The sequence below is a fragment of the Panthera onca genome, chromosome C2, assembly GCF_046562875.1.
Source record: "Panthera onca isolate mPanOnc1 chromosome C2, mPanOnc1 haplotype 2, whole genome shotgun sequence".
Taxonomy (NCBI): Eukaryota; Metazoa; Chordata; class Mammalia; order Carnivora; family Felidae; genus Panthera; species Panthera onca.
Window position 1 is genome coordinate 140377992 of NC_138347.1, and position 16422 is coordinate 140394413.

At 41.0% G+C, this 16422-nt stretch overlaps 1 protein-coding gene across 1 annotated transcript; it reads left to right on the top strand.

The window, feature by feature from the left end:
- The first annotated feature begins 14 nt into the window (after positions 1-14).
- On the top strand, positions 15-2781 carry RPL15 (ribosomal protein L15). Its single transcript, XM_060638552.2, has 4 exons — positions 15-131; positions 807-995; positions 1471-1607; positions 2425-2781. The coding sequence occupies exons 2-4, from the start codon at positions 824-826 to the stop codon at positions 2728-2730; spliced, it is 615 nt and encodes a 204-aa protein (XP_060494535.1). The 5' UTR covers positions 15-131; positions 807-823; the 3' UTR covers positions 2731-2781.
- Positions 2782-16422: the final 13641 nt, after the last annotated feature.

The following is a 16422-nucleotide window of genomic DNA, read 5'->3' on the forward strand; positions in this document are numbered from 1 at the left end:
TCGCTGCCGGAACTACATGTCCCATAAGGCCACGGCATTTCACCGGAAAGAGGCTCGCCGATGTGGGGGAGGAGCCCAAAAAGGACTGTGGGAGAAAGGCTCTTTCCTTTCCGTCTGGCGGCAGCCATCAGGTAGGCTGTGTTGGTGGTATTCGCTGTTTCATCCGCCGCTGATCTCCCTTCGACTCGGCCATCCAGACTCGGGGACCCTGCGTCCTCGGAGCTCCTCCTGTCTTTTGTGTGGCGCGAGTTCGATCAGGATGCGGGGCTGCGCGGGCGTGGAGAGGCGGCCCCCGGAATGGGCTGGGGCGATGATGTGATGGCGGCGCGAATTCGAGCGGGGCCTGGAGCGTGAAGGGAAAGGAAGCATGGGGCTGAGGGATGGGAGGCCGGGCCTAGAGAGCCTTAAAGCGAGGCCTGCGGGTTGGGTGGAGTAAGGGCTTTTTCCTCAAGAGCTAACCTTGGAGGCAGCGGCTGTAGCACTTTTCCCTGTCGTGTCTGCGAGCTCTCTTTGCAGGCCAAGCCCTCGGGGACGCCGCCTGCCGCAGCCCCCAGCCCCCATCAATGCCCAAGTCTAATGCCATTCGTGTGTCCAACAAAAATGTACCGATTACCTTTCTGCGCTGCTCCGTGCTGGGGTCGCAGAGGTGACAGCGCTGCTTGCCCTGAGCGCGGAAGTGGGGGTTGGGCTGGCTAGCCTTTGCATTTCTTGCATAGCCATTTTCAGCCTCCGTGGTTTCCTTCTGGCCGGTGGGGAACTAAGATGGACGCAATCTTGCCATATTTTAAATGCATGATGTTTTTTAGTTCCAAGGTAAGCCAAGATGGGCGCTTACAAGTACATCCAGGAGCTATGGAGGAAGAAGCAGTCCGACGTAATGCGCTTTCTTCTCAGGGTGCGCTGCTGGCAGTATCGCCAGCTTTCTGCGCTCCACAGGGCCCCCCGCCCAACCCGGCCCGATAAAGCGCGCAGACTGGGTTACAAGGCCAAGCAAGGTGAGCGGACTCTGCGTGGATGCTTAAATAAAGTTTGTTCTTGGGGAAATTCTAGAAACCGGTAGTTAGAGGTATATGCCCCAGTGCCTTCCATCACTTAAGGCTTTGTTGGTAACTGCCTTCGGCTTAGCAAAAAGCCCGGAAGTTGCTGAGGGGTAAACCCTGGACAGAGTCGTCTAAAGTAGCGAGAGTGTCTTAGATTACAAATCTGTAGGAGTCTGGACTGAAGCAAAACAACAGCATAAAGTGGGAATGAGAAGTTAATCTCCCTGTGCCATCAACGTAGAGTACTTTGAAAAACCCTGGAATGTGTTCATTTTTAGAATAAGTCTTAGATGGTATTTGTTTTACTTTCATCGGATACATATGCGGCTTATGATCTGAAATATATTTGATGTTGCAGCATTTAGTGGCAAGTCATGGAGTCTTCCATTCTTACGTCTTTTACAAGGCCACTGTAAATTTGTTTTTACAGGTTATGTCATATATCGGATTCGTGTGCGACGTGGTGGCCGCAAACGCCCAGTTCCTAAGGGTGCTACCTATGGCAAGCCTGTCCATCACGGTGTCAACCAGCTGAAGTTTGCCCGAAGCCTCCAGTCTGTTGCAGAGGTAAGTGGATCTTTCAGTAGCAGTTGTATCGATCACCTGGAGATAGTGAAGGACTCTGATTGATAACTTGAGCCCCGCTGTGTTTAAAACGCAGTTTGTGATTTTTACTTCAGTCTTGGTAAAGTGTTGCTGTCCCAAGAGTCTTTGTTACTAACCTGTCTTTGTGTATAACGGAAAGTGTTTTATGATTAGCGTGAACCTTGGAACCTGAGCTTTTGAAGGGCGGTAAACTTTTGTCTTAAAGCGCACATTTCCCAGATGTGTATAAGCTGTGCATTTATTGATATGGCTAATTTTCTATGTTCCGGTCATAAGTTGTCTTTCTCGGTTAGTAAATGAAGCTGTACTCTGTCCCAGAGGTTGACCTAACATTAACATAAGAGGCCTTGTTGCCCTCTGTAAGCTAAAAATGTTATGTTTTTGTTTTTAAAAGAAAAGGCAAAAACGACCTACACTCGAGACCATTGTGGCCTGCGAAGCCTAAAATAATAGGCTAAATATTAAGTTTCACATGAAAGGTTTGCTGATCCCTCAGTTGTGTTAGGAAAAGATAAGGTTCCTAAATTTTGTTGGCCATGTATCGGAGAGGGGGATAATAGACAACAGTTTCAAATCTTAAGAATGTTTACATGGGTTATTTTAGTAAGTCTTCCTTATACTTTGGGTCCTAGCCTCTGGGGAGATGCTTAGTAAAATACTTGACTGCTTAAGCGAACGGCCTATGCCTTTGTCTAGTGTGTAAATTAAAGAGACTTCTTCCTAATTTCCTACTATGGGAAATGGAAGGCTGACCTTGGGTCTTTTTTTCCTATTCTAGGAGCGAGCTGGACGCCACTGTGGGGCTCTGAGAGTCTTGAATTCTTACTGGGTTGGCGAAGATTCCACATACAAATTCTTTGAGGTTATCCTTATCGATCCATTCCATAAAGCTATCAGAAGAAACCCCGACACCCAGTGGATCACCAAACCAGTCCACAAGCACAGGGAGATGCGAGGGCTGACATCTGCAGGCCGCAAGAGCCGTGGCCTCGGAAAGGGTCACAAGTTCCACCACACTATTGGTGGTTCTCGCCGTGCGGCTTGGAGAAGACGCAATACTCTCCAGCTCCACCGTTACCGTTAATACAAGTAATGTTTGTAAAATTCTTACCTAATAAACAATTTAGGACAGTCATGTCTGCTTAAAAGTGTTCTTTAATTTGTCTGTTAAAATTAGTTGTCTGCAGATTGTTCCATGAATGCATTGTCAAATTATGAAAGTTAAAGTGCAATAATGTTTGAAGACTATAAGTGATGGTGTATCTTGTTTCTAATAAGATAAACACTTGTGTCTTTTGCTTTATCTTATTAGGGAGTTTATATGTCAGTGTTTAAATGCTGTTTGGTATAATAGGTGTAAAATAAATTCTGTAAAAGTGGAATGCAGAAGCTAGCCATGTAGATTTGTTGGTGCATGTAATGAAACCTACAGCTTCATTGGGGTGATGTTATGCTCTGCTGGTTTACTCTCAAATGTTTGTTCTTAGGGGGTTGGTAAGAACAAGCTTTTTAAATTGGATTTTGCTTGGAAACGTGAAGAATATCCTAATCTTTTATCGTGATGATATGCAGAAAAATGTTAACTGGGAACCACATTTTTAGGTTGAGTCCAATATCTGATTCACGTAACTGCTGCTTCTGAAAGAATAGTTAAAAATGCCACCATTTTTAGGTGAATTGAATAAACCTGTTGCAAGAGGATTCTCTTAGAAATGAAAATAAATCCTGCTAACCAAAGCAAAATTGCCTTGGTCTACACAGTACCATTGAGTGAGTATCACATAAAAGGTGGAGGCTCCTGGTTCTATTCCATGACTCCATGGGATCTGTAAAATACTGAATTTCCTACAAAGCAGTCAGTAATGGTATTTACGCTGATTTACATTAAAACTGATGGAAATTGAGCATTGGGTAAATGAGAAGACTTTACCTTGAGATTTGTAAGCTAGTAACCCATCTAATGCTAGGATTGGGAAACTGGTGGCCATCATAACCTTTTTAAGTGTGAGGGTAAAAAAGTTGGTTTAGATCAGTTTTAAATGCTTTATCATTTAAATGGTGTTAATTGGTGTTTGTGACCATTTTGAACCCATTAGCAAAGTATGTTCTCTTGGGTTAACCCACCTTACCCACTCCCACAGGCTACTGAGAAAAGTCCTGTAGTTGGTGTCAGTACAAGTTTATAGTTTACAATCTCATCCTTAATGTGTTGTCCACAGTCACTTCTCATCTTTGCTCTAACCCCTCAAAATCCTTGTCATTCCATAAACTCGCCAAGCCATCATTTATGCCCAGCTTGATGTTAAGCATACCACATTCTTGTCTTCCAGTAGATGAAGTTTGTTTCCCAGGGTGAGCTTGAGTGTGTAGCAAATAAAGAGGAATTGCCCCAGTTCTAAGTTTGCTGATTTAATCTAGTATGATTTCAAAATCTAATTGCTGGTTGTCTTCGAACCAGTTTTTATTTTTTTTCAAGGGTTTAAGGCTGAGGTGATTTCCAGAAAACAGGCTTAAAACCCCTTGAGATCTGAATTTTTTTCACTCAGAAAGAGATCCTAAACCATACCTAACTTTATGTGTAGAGGTGGTTCGACTAAAGGAATAAATGTTTATTAAACTAACAAATGGACCTGTTATCTTTTGTCACCTAATAATACACTTAAAAGGAAACCAAGTACCGTAATCTACCAAAAATTGTAATGGCAGAAACCGTCAATTTGAGAGGAAATAAAATGTATAGTATTTAGTCTTGAGAATTTTTTTCTCTTGGTTCTTTGGTCCTTGCATGAATTAGAAGAACATTTTTAAAAATGTTTTTTAAACTCTGGATGCTAATTTGGGAAGGAGAGGGAGGGTTCAAGCTAAATATTGGTGTGACAATCTCTAAAACGGGCTGGCTTCTATTTTGCTATGCTACAGTTTTCTTTCCATACTGTACCTAGAGGGATCTTGTTAAGTGTCATTCCAGTGCTGGAAGCTGAAGTCCTTACAGAAAGTTTCCATGATCTTCCTACTCTTCGCACCACTGGACTGCTGTGCAACTGCTGTCTTCCTTTGGTATTGTAGCTTCCGTGTTCTTTAGAGAAGCCAAGCACTCTCCTAAAGCCTTTATGATGAGAAAACTCCCAGGTACTAAATGTCACCTTAGAGGCTTTCCCTGACCAACAAGCTGTTCCTGTTGGCTTTAATATTTCTAGATCAGTGTGATTAAAACATACCCAAATCAATTATAATTTCCTTTAGAAATAGAGCAATTGGTTTCTCAACCCTGCAAGTGCAGGAACTAATAACTCCCTTTTGCTAATGGACACACCGAGACTGAAAGCTGAAGCAACTTGTCAAGGTCACACAGTGGCAGTCTGAATTCATACCCGCCCAATAAACTTAAAATTTTGAATAGGTAATATATTGACATGACTAAAAATTCAAAGTGTTACAATAGGGTCTGCAGTAAAAATTTCCCCCCTCAGTTCCCCTTCTGGAGGCAATGTGATCAGTTTTGTTGGTTGGTTTGTTTTATCAGGAGATTCTTTCATATGTGTGCAAGCAATACATATTTTTTTTTATCCAAATATTAAAATGTTCTACATATTGGGGATTTTTTTCATTTAGTTGTGTATCACAGAGCCTATTCTATATCACTTCATGAAGAGCTTCCTTATACTTTTTTATGACTGCATGGTATTCCATTGTATGGATACATCATAATTTGATGCAGCCCCTTCTGATGAACATTCAAGATTTCCAATCCACCCCTTTTACAAAAAATGTTTGCATATATCTTAGTTCATCTATAGGATAAATTCCTATAAGTGGAATTGGCAGAGATTCTGCTCCGATAGGCAAAATAGTATTGTTATCTAGCTTCATTTTTGAACTTCTGAGTGTGGCAGAGGCAACACCATAGCCTTTTTTATTTTCCCCTGGACACACACCTAGGTTGTGTTTTCCTGATCCTTTATACATTTAGGTAGGAGCCTAACAGCTTATTCTTGCCAGCATAATGGGAACACAAGTGACATATTACTTCCTCCAAGGCAGTCAAGGGTTGCTATGCCAGAGGAGACCGGTGATCCAAAGAGCATAGCTACAAGATGGAAGAAAGCTATTCAACCCTTATCAGACTAGGCAAGTGAGAAAACTTTGTTTTAAGCTGTTAGTTGTGTTCTTTTTTTTTTTTTTTTTTTAAGTTTTTTATTTATTACTTATTTTTGAGAAAGGGTGTGAGCAGGGGAGGAGCTGAGAGAGAGGGAGAATCTCAAGCAGGCTCCATGCTGTCAGCGTAGAGCCCAACGTCAAGTTCAAACTCACTAAATTAAGAGCATGACATGAGCCAAAATCAAGAATCAGATGCGCTCAACTGACTGAGCCACCCAGGCACCCCTTAGTTGTATTCATTCGTATGGCAGCCTAGCTTGACCTTAACTAATTTAGTAAGTAAAGTCAAACTATTATTTGCATGTCTAAGAGTCTCATGTTTGCTTTACAGTGACCTTTCATTATAATCCTTTGTCCATTTTTCTATCAGAATCCATACACTCTAAGTACCATGCTGTATTAAATGGAGGGTGGCTACTACCTCATTTTTACTAACCATAACTTCTCTGCTCTTAAGATTCTTATACCTGGACCACTTTCTTACACTGTACACAAAAGCAAACTCAAAATGGATTAAAGACCTATATGTGAGACCTGAAACCATGAAAATTGTAGAAGAGGGCACAGGCAGTGATTTCTCTGACATTGGCCATAGCAATATTTATCTACTCAGGCAAGGGAGACAAAGGCAAAAATAAACTACTGGGGGGCGCCTGGGTGGCTCAGTCGGTTGAGCGGCCGACTTCGGCTCAGGTCATGATCTCGCGGTCCGTGAGTTCGAGTCCCGCGTCGGGCTCTGTGCTGGCAGCTCAGAAGCCTGGAGCCTGTTTTGGATTCTGTGTCTCCCTCTCTCTGTCCCTCCCCCATTGATGCTCTGTCTCTCTCTGTCTCAAAAATACATAAACGTTAAAAAAAATTTTTTAAAAATAAATAAAAAAAAATTAACTACTGGTACTATAGCAAAAGAAAAACAAAAAACAAAAACTGCGCAGCAAAAGAAACAATCAGCAAAACTAAAAGACAACCTGTGGAATGGAAGAAGTTATTTCCAAATTATATATTGAATAAGGAGTTAGTATCTAAAATATATAAAGAACTTATACAACTCAACATCAAAAAACAAAATAATCCAATTAAAAATGGGCAGAAGACATGAACAAACATTTCTCCAAAGGACACAGACATATGGCCAAAAGACACATGAAAAGATGCTCAGCATCACTCATTATCAAGTAAATGCTAATCGAAACCACAATGAGATACCTCCTCATATCTATCAGAATGGCTAAAATAAAAAACACAGAAAACAAGAAGTGTTGAGGAGGATGTGGAAAAAAGGGAACCCTCATGCACTGCCAGTGGGAATGCAAACTGATGCAGCAAACTGGTGGAAAATAGTATAGAGGTCCTCAAACACTTAAAAATGCAATTACCATATGATCCAGAAATTCCACTCCTGAGTATTTACCTAAAGAAAAACGAAAATGCTAATTTTCGTATATGCACTGCTATGTTTATTGCAGCATTCTTTACAATAGCCAAGTTAGGGAAGCAACCCAAGTGTCCATTGATGGATAAAGAAGGGGTGATATATAAATAAACACAATAGAATATTATTAGGCCATAAAAAAGAATGAAATCTTTCCATTTGCAACCACACGGATAGAGCTAGAGGGTATAATGCTAAGTGAAATAAGTCAGTCAGAGAAAGACAAATACTGTGTGATTTTACTCATATGTAGAATTTAAGACATAAAACAAATGAAATAAGAAAAAAGAGAGAGAGAGAGAGAGGCAAACCAAGAAACAGACTCTTAACTATAGAGAACAAATTTGTGGTTACCAGAGGGAATGGGTGAAATAGATGAAGGGAATTAAGAGTACACTTCTCATGATGAGTACTGAGTAATGTATAGAATTGTTGAATCACTATGTTGTACATCTGAAACTAATATAGCACTGCATGTTACCTATACTGGAATTAACATAAAAAAACAAAAACAAAAGCCATTGACTGTTTTATTTATTTTTTTCTTAAAAAAAATTTTTTTAATGTTTATTTATTTTTGAGAGAGAGAGACAGAGTGCAAGCAGGAGAGGGACAGAGAGAGAGAGAGGGAGACACAGAATCCGAAGTAGGCTCTAGGCTCCGAAGTGTCAGCACAGAGCCAGACGCAAGGCTTGAACTCAAGAGCCTTGAGATCATGACCTGAGCTGAAGTAGTATGCTTAACCGACTGAGCCCCCCAGGCACCCCGCCACTGACTTTTTTAATAAAAGTTTAATCTCAAGGGCTTGTAGATTTGGAACAATTTCTTCTTTTTTTTTGTTTTTAATATGTATTTATTTTAGAGAGAGAGAGCATGTGAGGGGGCGGGGGGGGGCGGGGCAGCGAGAGAGAGGGACAGAGGATCTGAAGCAGGCCCTGTGCTGGCAGCAGCGAGCCTGACATGGGGCTTGAACTCATAAACCTTGAGATCATGACCTGAGCTGAAGTCAGACACTTAACCAACCGAGCAACCTAGGTGCCCCAGATTTGGAACAATTTCCAAGTGGGATTGGGTTAGCTAGACTATTCAAAATTCCCTTGACCTTCTCGTAGTGGTCACCACTGCCACCACCATGACCTCCCCTTAATACTCTGTAGTGTAGCTGGGACCAGGGGAAACTATTTAAAGAGGATTTTAGAAGAATTGAGAAGGTAACAGGAAGGAAAAAACTAGGCTCACATCCAACTAGATAATCTGGTTTTGGGGGTGCCTGGTTGGCTCAGTTGGAAAAGCATGTGACTCTTGATCTCAAGGTTGTGAGTCTGAGCCTCACAGTGGATGTAGAGATTACTAAAAATAAGTAAATAAATAAACAAAAAAATTACGTAATGTTTAAAAAAAATAGGTAAGCTAGTTTTTACTGTTTGGGACTCACTCTGATGCCTCAGGCAAGCTTCTTAGTCTCTCTTGTGCTTGTATCTCCTATTATAAACATGAGAGAGGATGCTGTTAGTGGAGTAATAGTTAAAGACAAGGATGCTGGAGTACGATTGCTGGAGTTCAAACTCCTGTACTCCCATCTCCTGGCAGAAATCATTTGGAGCAAGACAGTGGCTTCAAGTTCATATGTAAAATGGATAAAACAATAAATCCAGACTTTTGTCAGTATTTTTCCTATTCTACCTGGGGGAAGGAGTACTCTGAGAGTGTTGATGTCTAGTTCAGACTTTTTAGAGAGAAATATTTCTGTAGTGGAACACAGGGATCTACCAGCTCATGATGGTTTGAGTGACATTTCTCTTAAGAGCCAATTTCCTGCTCTCTAATTCTCCATTTCCCCAAGCAACCACTTAATCAATAATTTGGTGTTCCAGCTGGGCCAGGAATAGCTCTTTCTCTGCAGACCCTAGGTCCGGATTGTCAGTTTATATATCACTCCTATAAATGGTCTTAATTGAATACTATTAGTGTTCATTAACCCTTAGGTCCCTAATAATTTCTTAGTGAACTAATAATATTAAGTTTCTGAATATATAAACTATATTTAATTCCAATGTAGGTCATATTTGATTTGTATATAAAAATAAATCCTGTTGCTTCCTGACATGATGCAGGAAAAAATTTTTTTTTTTTAATTTTAGAGAGAGAGAGTGAGCAGGGGAGAGAGGCAGAGGGAGAGGGAGAGAGAGAGAGAGAGAGAGAGAATCCCAAGCATGGAGCCCAATGTAGGCTCAATCCCATGATCCCAGGATCATGACCTGATCAGAAATCAAGAGTGGGATACGCAACCTAATGAGCCATCCAGGTGCCCCTAGAAAAAAAATTTTTTTAATTAAAAAAAATTAGTGTTTATTTATTTTTGAGAGAGAGAGAGAGAGAGAGAGAGAGCACTAGAGCACTAGTGGGGGAGGGGCAGAGATAGAGGGAGACACAGAATCCAAAGAAGACTCCAGGCTCTGAACTGTCAGCACAGAGCCCGACGTGGGGCTCAAACTCACTAACCGTGAGATCATTACCTGAGTCAAAGTCAGATGTTTAAACACCTGAGCCATCCAGGTGTTCCTAGAAAAAAATTTTATACTATTATTTTTTTTTCCTAGAGATGTTGTAATTTGAGATAATGATACGTATAGAAACCGACTCCAAATCAGGGATTCCTGTGCTGGTGGTTTATCGCAGAAGTCCTTTTAGGAGAATACTGGCGAGTATTCAGAGTTTGTTCCAACTCCCGGCAAAGAAACGGGGCTTTCACATTCCTTGTATTAGTTGGGCTTCAGGTCACTGGAGGAGAGTGTGAACTCCCAGGCACTGGAATGTAAACTAGCAGGCAAGTGGCACCTGTAGTTCAAGGACACAGGTGCAGGCCCTTAGACACAAAAGCACTCAGCCGAGGAGGGCGGGCGACATAGAAGAAGTGAAAACATCTGAAGTGTTCTGGCTGAGCACTGACAACGTCTGTCTTACAAAATTACAGCGATTTCATGATCTTCTCTCTAGTTTTTTTTTTTTCTCTTGAACGCATTTTCATTATCAATAATTTCTTCAGCCAACATTTCAAGTATAATAAAATCAAGGAACAATTCTGCGTGAGTAACTTAGCCCTCAATGTTTTGGAACTGTTCTTAAAACGTAACCAGTTTTAGATAAATATTTAAATGTGGTGTTCCAAAATACATTTGTGCTTTTAGGGGAGGCATAATTATTTAATTATATGTAGTATCTTCTATCTACAATGATTTTCTTTATATATATATGTGTATATATATATATATATAAACGTTTATTCATTTTTTGAGAGATGGAGAGAGACACAGAGTGAGCGGGGGAGGGGCAGAGAAAGGGAGACACAGAATCCAAAGCAGGCCCCAGGCTCTGAGCTGTCAGCACAGAGCCTGAAGCGGGGCTCAAACTCACAAACCTGTGAGAACATGACCTGAGCTGAAATTGGCCACTTAAGTGACTGAGCCACCCAGGCGCTCCTGATATTCTTTTTTTTTTTTTTAAGTTTTATTTATTTAAGTAATCTCTACACCCAGTGTGGGGCTCAAACTCATGACCCTGAGATCAAGTGTTTCATGCTCTTCCAAATGAGCCTGCCAGGTGCCCCCAATGATTTTGTAATAACTAAATATTGTAATTTCTAGGCCAAGTATGTTTCAAAATTTTCACATATCTTAAAAAATAAATGAGATTTACAGCATTACATTTTTCTACCTGCTGTTGTGTATTATACTATAATATTAACACCTAGTTGGTATTTTTAATAAATTCTATGGCAATAAGTGAAAAAAAAAATAAATGAGAGCGTTCTTAACAAGCTTACCCTAAATCACTTTTAATTTTAATTAGTAAACATGTGTTTGACTTATTGGCTATTCAGGTGTTCAGAGTATTGCAAGGAATAGCAACTTTAACTTTTTCACATCATTTAAAGGCATGTTTAAAATGTACATTAAAATTAACTCTAAAAATCACCTTCTAGACTATACAAATTATTTCTATTTTTTTAAGTGTTTTTTAAATTTTTTTTAATGTTTATTTATTTAGACAGAGAGACACACAGCATGAGCAGGGAAGGGGCAGGGAGAGAGGGAGACACAGAATGTGAAGCAGGCTCCAGGCTCTGAACTGTCAGCACAGGGCCCAATGCAAGGCTCAAACTCACAAGCCATGAGATCATGACATGAGCCGAAGTCGGACGCTTAACCGACTGAGCCACCCAGGCACCCCTCTATTTTTTTTAAGTTTATTTATTTTGAGAGAGTGCAAATGAGGAAGGGGCAGAGAGAATCTCAAGCAGCCTCTGCAACCTGGTGTGGGGTTTGAACTCACAAACTGTGAGATCATGACCTGAGCTGAAGTCAGTTGCTTAATTGACTGAGCTATCCAGGTGCCCCAAATTATTTCTATTTTTAAGCATGCTTAGAATGTGTGGGTCTCTCTCTCTCTTTTTTTTTAATGTTTATTTATTTATTTTGAGAGAGAGAGAGAGCACGAGCAGGGGAGGGGCAGAGAGAAAGGGAGAGAGAATCCCAAGCAGGGAGGGCAGAACTCGACGTGGGGCTCGAGCCCACAGACTGTGAGATCATGACCAAACTGAAATCAAGAGTCAGACGCTTAATCAGCTGAGCCACCCAGGCCCCCCCACCGTGGGACTCTTTTTCTTTAAAGTAATCACAGGGTGATTTGGTGGCTCAATCAGTTAAGCCTCTGACTCCTGATTTTGGCTCATGTCATGATCTCACGGTTTGTGAGTCTGAGCCCCCCATTGGGCTCTGCACTGACAGTGTGGAGACTGCTTGGGATTTTCTCTCTCCCTCACTCTCTGCCTCTCCCCCAGCTCTCAGTCTCTCTCTCTCTGTCAAAATAAATAAATAAACTTAAAAAAAATAATCTCTTCACCCAACGTGGGGCTCAAACTCACAACCCCAAGATCAAGGGTTATATGCTCTACTTACTGAGCCAGCCAGGTGCCCTGTACTTTCAAACTTCTTTAAACATAATGCTAACAAACAAAAAGTCTCTCTTTTTTTTTTTGTAATTACAGAAAATTGGAAAACACAAAACATTAAAAAAAAAATTTTTTTTAATGTTTAGTTTTGAGAGAGACAGAGACAGAATGAGAGTGGGTTAGGGGCAGAGAGAGAGGGAGACTCAGAATCCGAAACAGGCTCCAGGCTCGAGCTGTCAGCACAGAGCCTGACGCGGGGTTTGAACTCACAAGCTATGAGATCATGACCTGAGCGGAAGTCAGACGCTCAACCCACTGAGCCACCCAGGCACCCCGAAAACATTTTTTTTTTTGTAATTACAGAAAATCTGAAAACACAAAACATTTAAAAAATTACCTGAATTCCACCACTTAGAACCATGTTATCATTTTGTTTTCTTATTTTTGAGTTTTGTTTTGTTTTGTTTCATTAAAAAACTCATAGAGGGGGGCGCCTGGGTGGCTCAGTCGGTTAAGCGTCCGACTTCAACTCAGGTCACGATCTCGAGGTCCTTAAGTTCGAGCCGCACATCGGGCTCTGGGCTGACAGCTCATAGCCTAGAGCCTGTTTCGGATTCTGTGTCTCCCTCTCTCTCTGCCCCTCCCCTGCTCATGCTCTGTCTCTCTCTGTCTCAAAAATAAATAAATGTTAAAAAAAAAAAAAAAAGTCATAGAGGGGCGCCTGACTGGCTCAGTCCATTGAGTATCTGATGTCAGCTCAGGGCATGATCTCACGGTTCATGAGTTTGAGCGCCGCCTCGGGCTCGCTGTTGTCAGTTTGGAGCCCGCTCTGGATCCTCTGTCCCCTTTGCTCCTCCACTGCTCATGCTCTCTCAGAAATAAATAAAAAAATTTTTTAAAAAGTGCCTGCATTCAGATTCATGAATTTAGGGTGTAGTTATAAACAGGCCACTGCTCTTTGAGTTATAGAGTCATTTAAAAAAATTAAAACGTCATAGAAATTCTACCTTGAATAATGGTGGGATCTATAATTGGTGGACAGGGCAATCTGGACAAACTCTCCCTCCGAGGACAGCTAGAAAAGTATTTTATATATAATTCTATATACATATACATGTAAAGTGAATAAGTATATAAAGTATATATATAGACATACATATAAGAATATAAAGTATATGCATTATATATATATATATACACACACACACACATATATTCACACATATATACACAGATGTATATACGGGTATTGGAGCTAACAAGCAGCGAAAACTTATAGAACCTAGATCTAGGAGAACATGGGGAGTCTGGGGAAGGTGTGGCATTCAAGGGTGCTTCTTGGAAGGGGTAACTGAGATGCAGAGAAGCTGAGCAGCACTCTGACAGCCTTGGTGGGCTACAGGGATAAAAATGTAGGGATCTGGGTCCACCAAGCAGTATGGGAGGAGGGTTCTGATAAACCTTCTACACTTGGGGTTGGGATTCCCTAAAATCTATTCTCTACAAAGCAGCAAGTGTAACATTTCTGAAACTTGTCAGATCATGCTACTCTTTTGTTCAAAACTCCCCAATGACTTTCAATCTCAGAGTAAAAGATAAAAAAAAAAAAAAAAGACAAAAGGCCTACAACACTCCTACACTAGGGCTTTCCACCCTATTTTGAGGTTGAAAGGACTCAATACCCTCTTGTTTAAAATTTAAATTCCAGTTAGCTAACACACAGTGTAATATTAGTTTCAGATGCACAATTTAGTGATTCTACACTTCCGTACAACACCCAGTGCTCCTCACAAGTGCTTCCTTGCTCCCCATCACCTGTATAACCCATCCCCCCACCCTTCCTTCCCTCTGGTAAACATCACATTATTCTCTATAGTTAAGAGTCTATTTCCTCGTTTGCCTCTTTCTGTCTTCCTTCCTTCCTTTATTTCTTTACCTTTGCTCATTTGTTCCTTTCTTTTTTCTTTTTCAATGTTTATTTTTGAGAGAGAGAGAGAGATAGAGCAGGAGGGCGGCAGAGAGAGAGGGAGACACAGAAAATGAAGCCCGTTCCAGGCTCCAGGCTCTGAGCCGTCAGCACAGAGCCCAACGTGAGGCTCAAACTCATGAACTGTGAGATCAAGACCTAAGTGGAGAGCATGACCTACTTGAGCCACTGAGGCACCCCTGCTCGTTTGTTTCTTGAATTCCACATATGAATGAAATCATATGGTATTTGTCTTTCTCTGACTATTTATTTCACTTACAAAATACTCTCTAGCTCCATCCATGTCCTTGCAAACGGCAAGATTGCATTCTTTTTTATGTCTGAGTAATATATTCATATTATTCATTTTCTTTGTTCATCAGTCGATGGACGGTTGGGCTGTTTCCATAATTTGGCTACTGTAAATAATGCTGCTATAAACATTGGGGTACATGTATCCCTTTGATTTAGGATTGTATTCTTTGGGTAAATATCTAGTAGTGCAATTGTTGGATCGTAGGGTAATTCTATTTTTAATTTTTTGGGGAACCTCTACACTGTTTTCCATAGTGGCTGCACCAGTTTGCATTCCCGCCAGCAGTGCAAGAGGGTGCCCTTTTTCCACATCTTCGCCAACACCTGTTGTTTCTTGTGTTGTTGATTTTAGCCATTCTGACAGGTGTGAGGTAATATCTCCTTGTACTTTTGATTTGCATTTCCCTGATGCATCTTTTCATGTATCTATTGGCCATCTGTATGTCTTCTGAATAGAAATGTCTATTCATGGGGCGCCTGGGTGGCTCAGTTGGTTAAGCGGCCAACTTCAGCTCAGGTCATGATCTCGCGGTCCGTGAGTTCAAGCCCTGCGTCGGGCTCTGTGCTGACAGCTCAGAGCCTGGAGCCTGTTTCAGATTCTGTGTCTCCCTCTCTCTGACCCTCCCCCGTTCATGCTCTGTCTCTCTCTGTCTCAAAAATAAATAAACGTTAAAAAAAAAAATTAAAAAAAAAAAAGAAATGTCTATTCATGTCTTCTGCCCATTTTTTAATTGGATTATTTGGGTCAACACGCTGTTTTTATAATAGGAATTTATTTATTATTTTTGCAGTTTATTTATTTATTTGGAGAGAGACAGAGAGAGAGAGCAAATGGGGGAGGAACGGAGGGAGGGGGGTGACAGAGGATCTGAAGCAGGCTCTGTGCTGACAGGAGACAGCCTGATGCGGGGCTCGAACTCACAAACCGTGAGATCATGATCTGAGCTGAAGGCAAATGCTTAACTGACTGAGCCCCTCAAGGACCCCTATAATGAGAATTTATAATGTCCTCTTTACTACCATAATATGAAGTATATATATAAAAAATCTATAAGTACAGTTTCAGAAAAATCAATACAGTGCCCAAACTACAATTAATATAAATGAAAAATAAAAGTAATCTATAGTAAAACAGCATGTATTTCAATATGTATATTTCTGCATATAACTAGATCAGAGGATATAATGAGGTCGTAAGATGGTGTTTATACCTGTATGCAGAACGACTGTGAACACAGCATGATACAGGTCTATGCTGCCAGCATCTCAAATACCACAAACAGTGTTGCCGTCAATGATCTGATATCCAAACGGTTCAAAGAATCTTGGTAAAGTTTCAAACGACACAAGCGACAACCTTCCCTTCATTCACGAGGTAGTTACACTCCTAGAAAATATGGTATATATATTAAAGCTGTGCAAAAAGTAGTTGGTGTTTTTATGTGAAATGAAATTCTAGGCTCATACAATAAATTTTTTCTTCCTCCTCTGTTACGGTGGGAAGATGTTTGAAAGCTGTGTTAAACCCAGGACAGTTCCTCCTTGAGTGGGACTGTCCCACACATTTGTAGAATTCCTGGCAGTCCTAGTCCCCACCCCTGAAGTGCAGGTAGCATCCCTGCCATTATTGTGACAATCAAAAACACCCCACCAATTTTCAAAATGCCCCCTGAGACAGAAAAGCCCACTCACTGCCTTTGAGTATCACTCTTACCCAGGACCTGGGGCGTAATTACCTCCCTGATATCATTTCTCACTGGTTTTCCTTGTTGCTGCCTCTGCATTTACATTGGCCTCCTTGCTGTCCTCAAATATAATTATGCGTGCTCCAGCTTTAGAATTACTCCCTGCACCTTGCAGTGGCTGTTCTCTCTACCTGGAATGCTCTTCTTCCAAAGACATGACTCATTCCCTCACCTTCTTCAGGTCTTTGTTCAAACTTCACCTTCTCAGGGAG

What these genes read in the sequence shown, in the direction of transcription:
- RPL15 (XM_060638552.2), top strand. Translation starts at nt 824, where the DNA reads ATGGGCGCTTACAAGTACATCCAGGAGCTATGGAGGAAGAAGCAGTCC. An exon ending in GGGTTACAAGGCCAAGCAAG is followed by an intron (nt 996 to 1,470) that starts GTGAGCGGACTC and finishes TTGTTTTTACAG; the next exon opens with GTTATGTCATATATCGGATT. An exon ending in GCCTCCAGTCTGTTGCAGAG is followed by an intron (nt 1,608 to 2,424) that starts GTAAGTGGATCT and finishes TTCCTATTCTAG; the next exon opens with GAGCGAGCTGGACGCCACTG.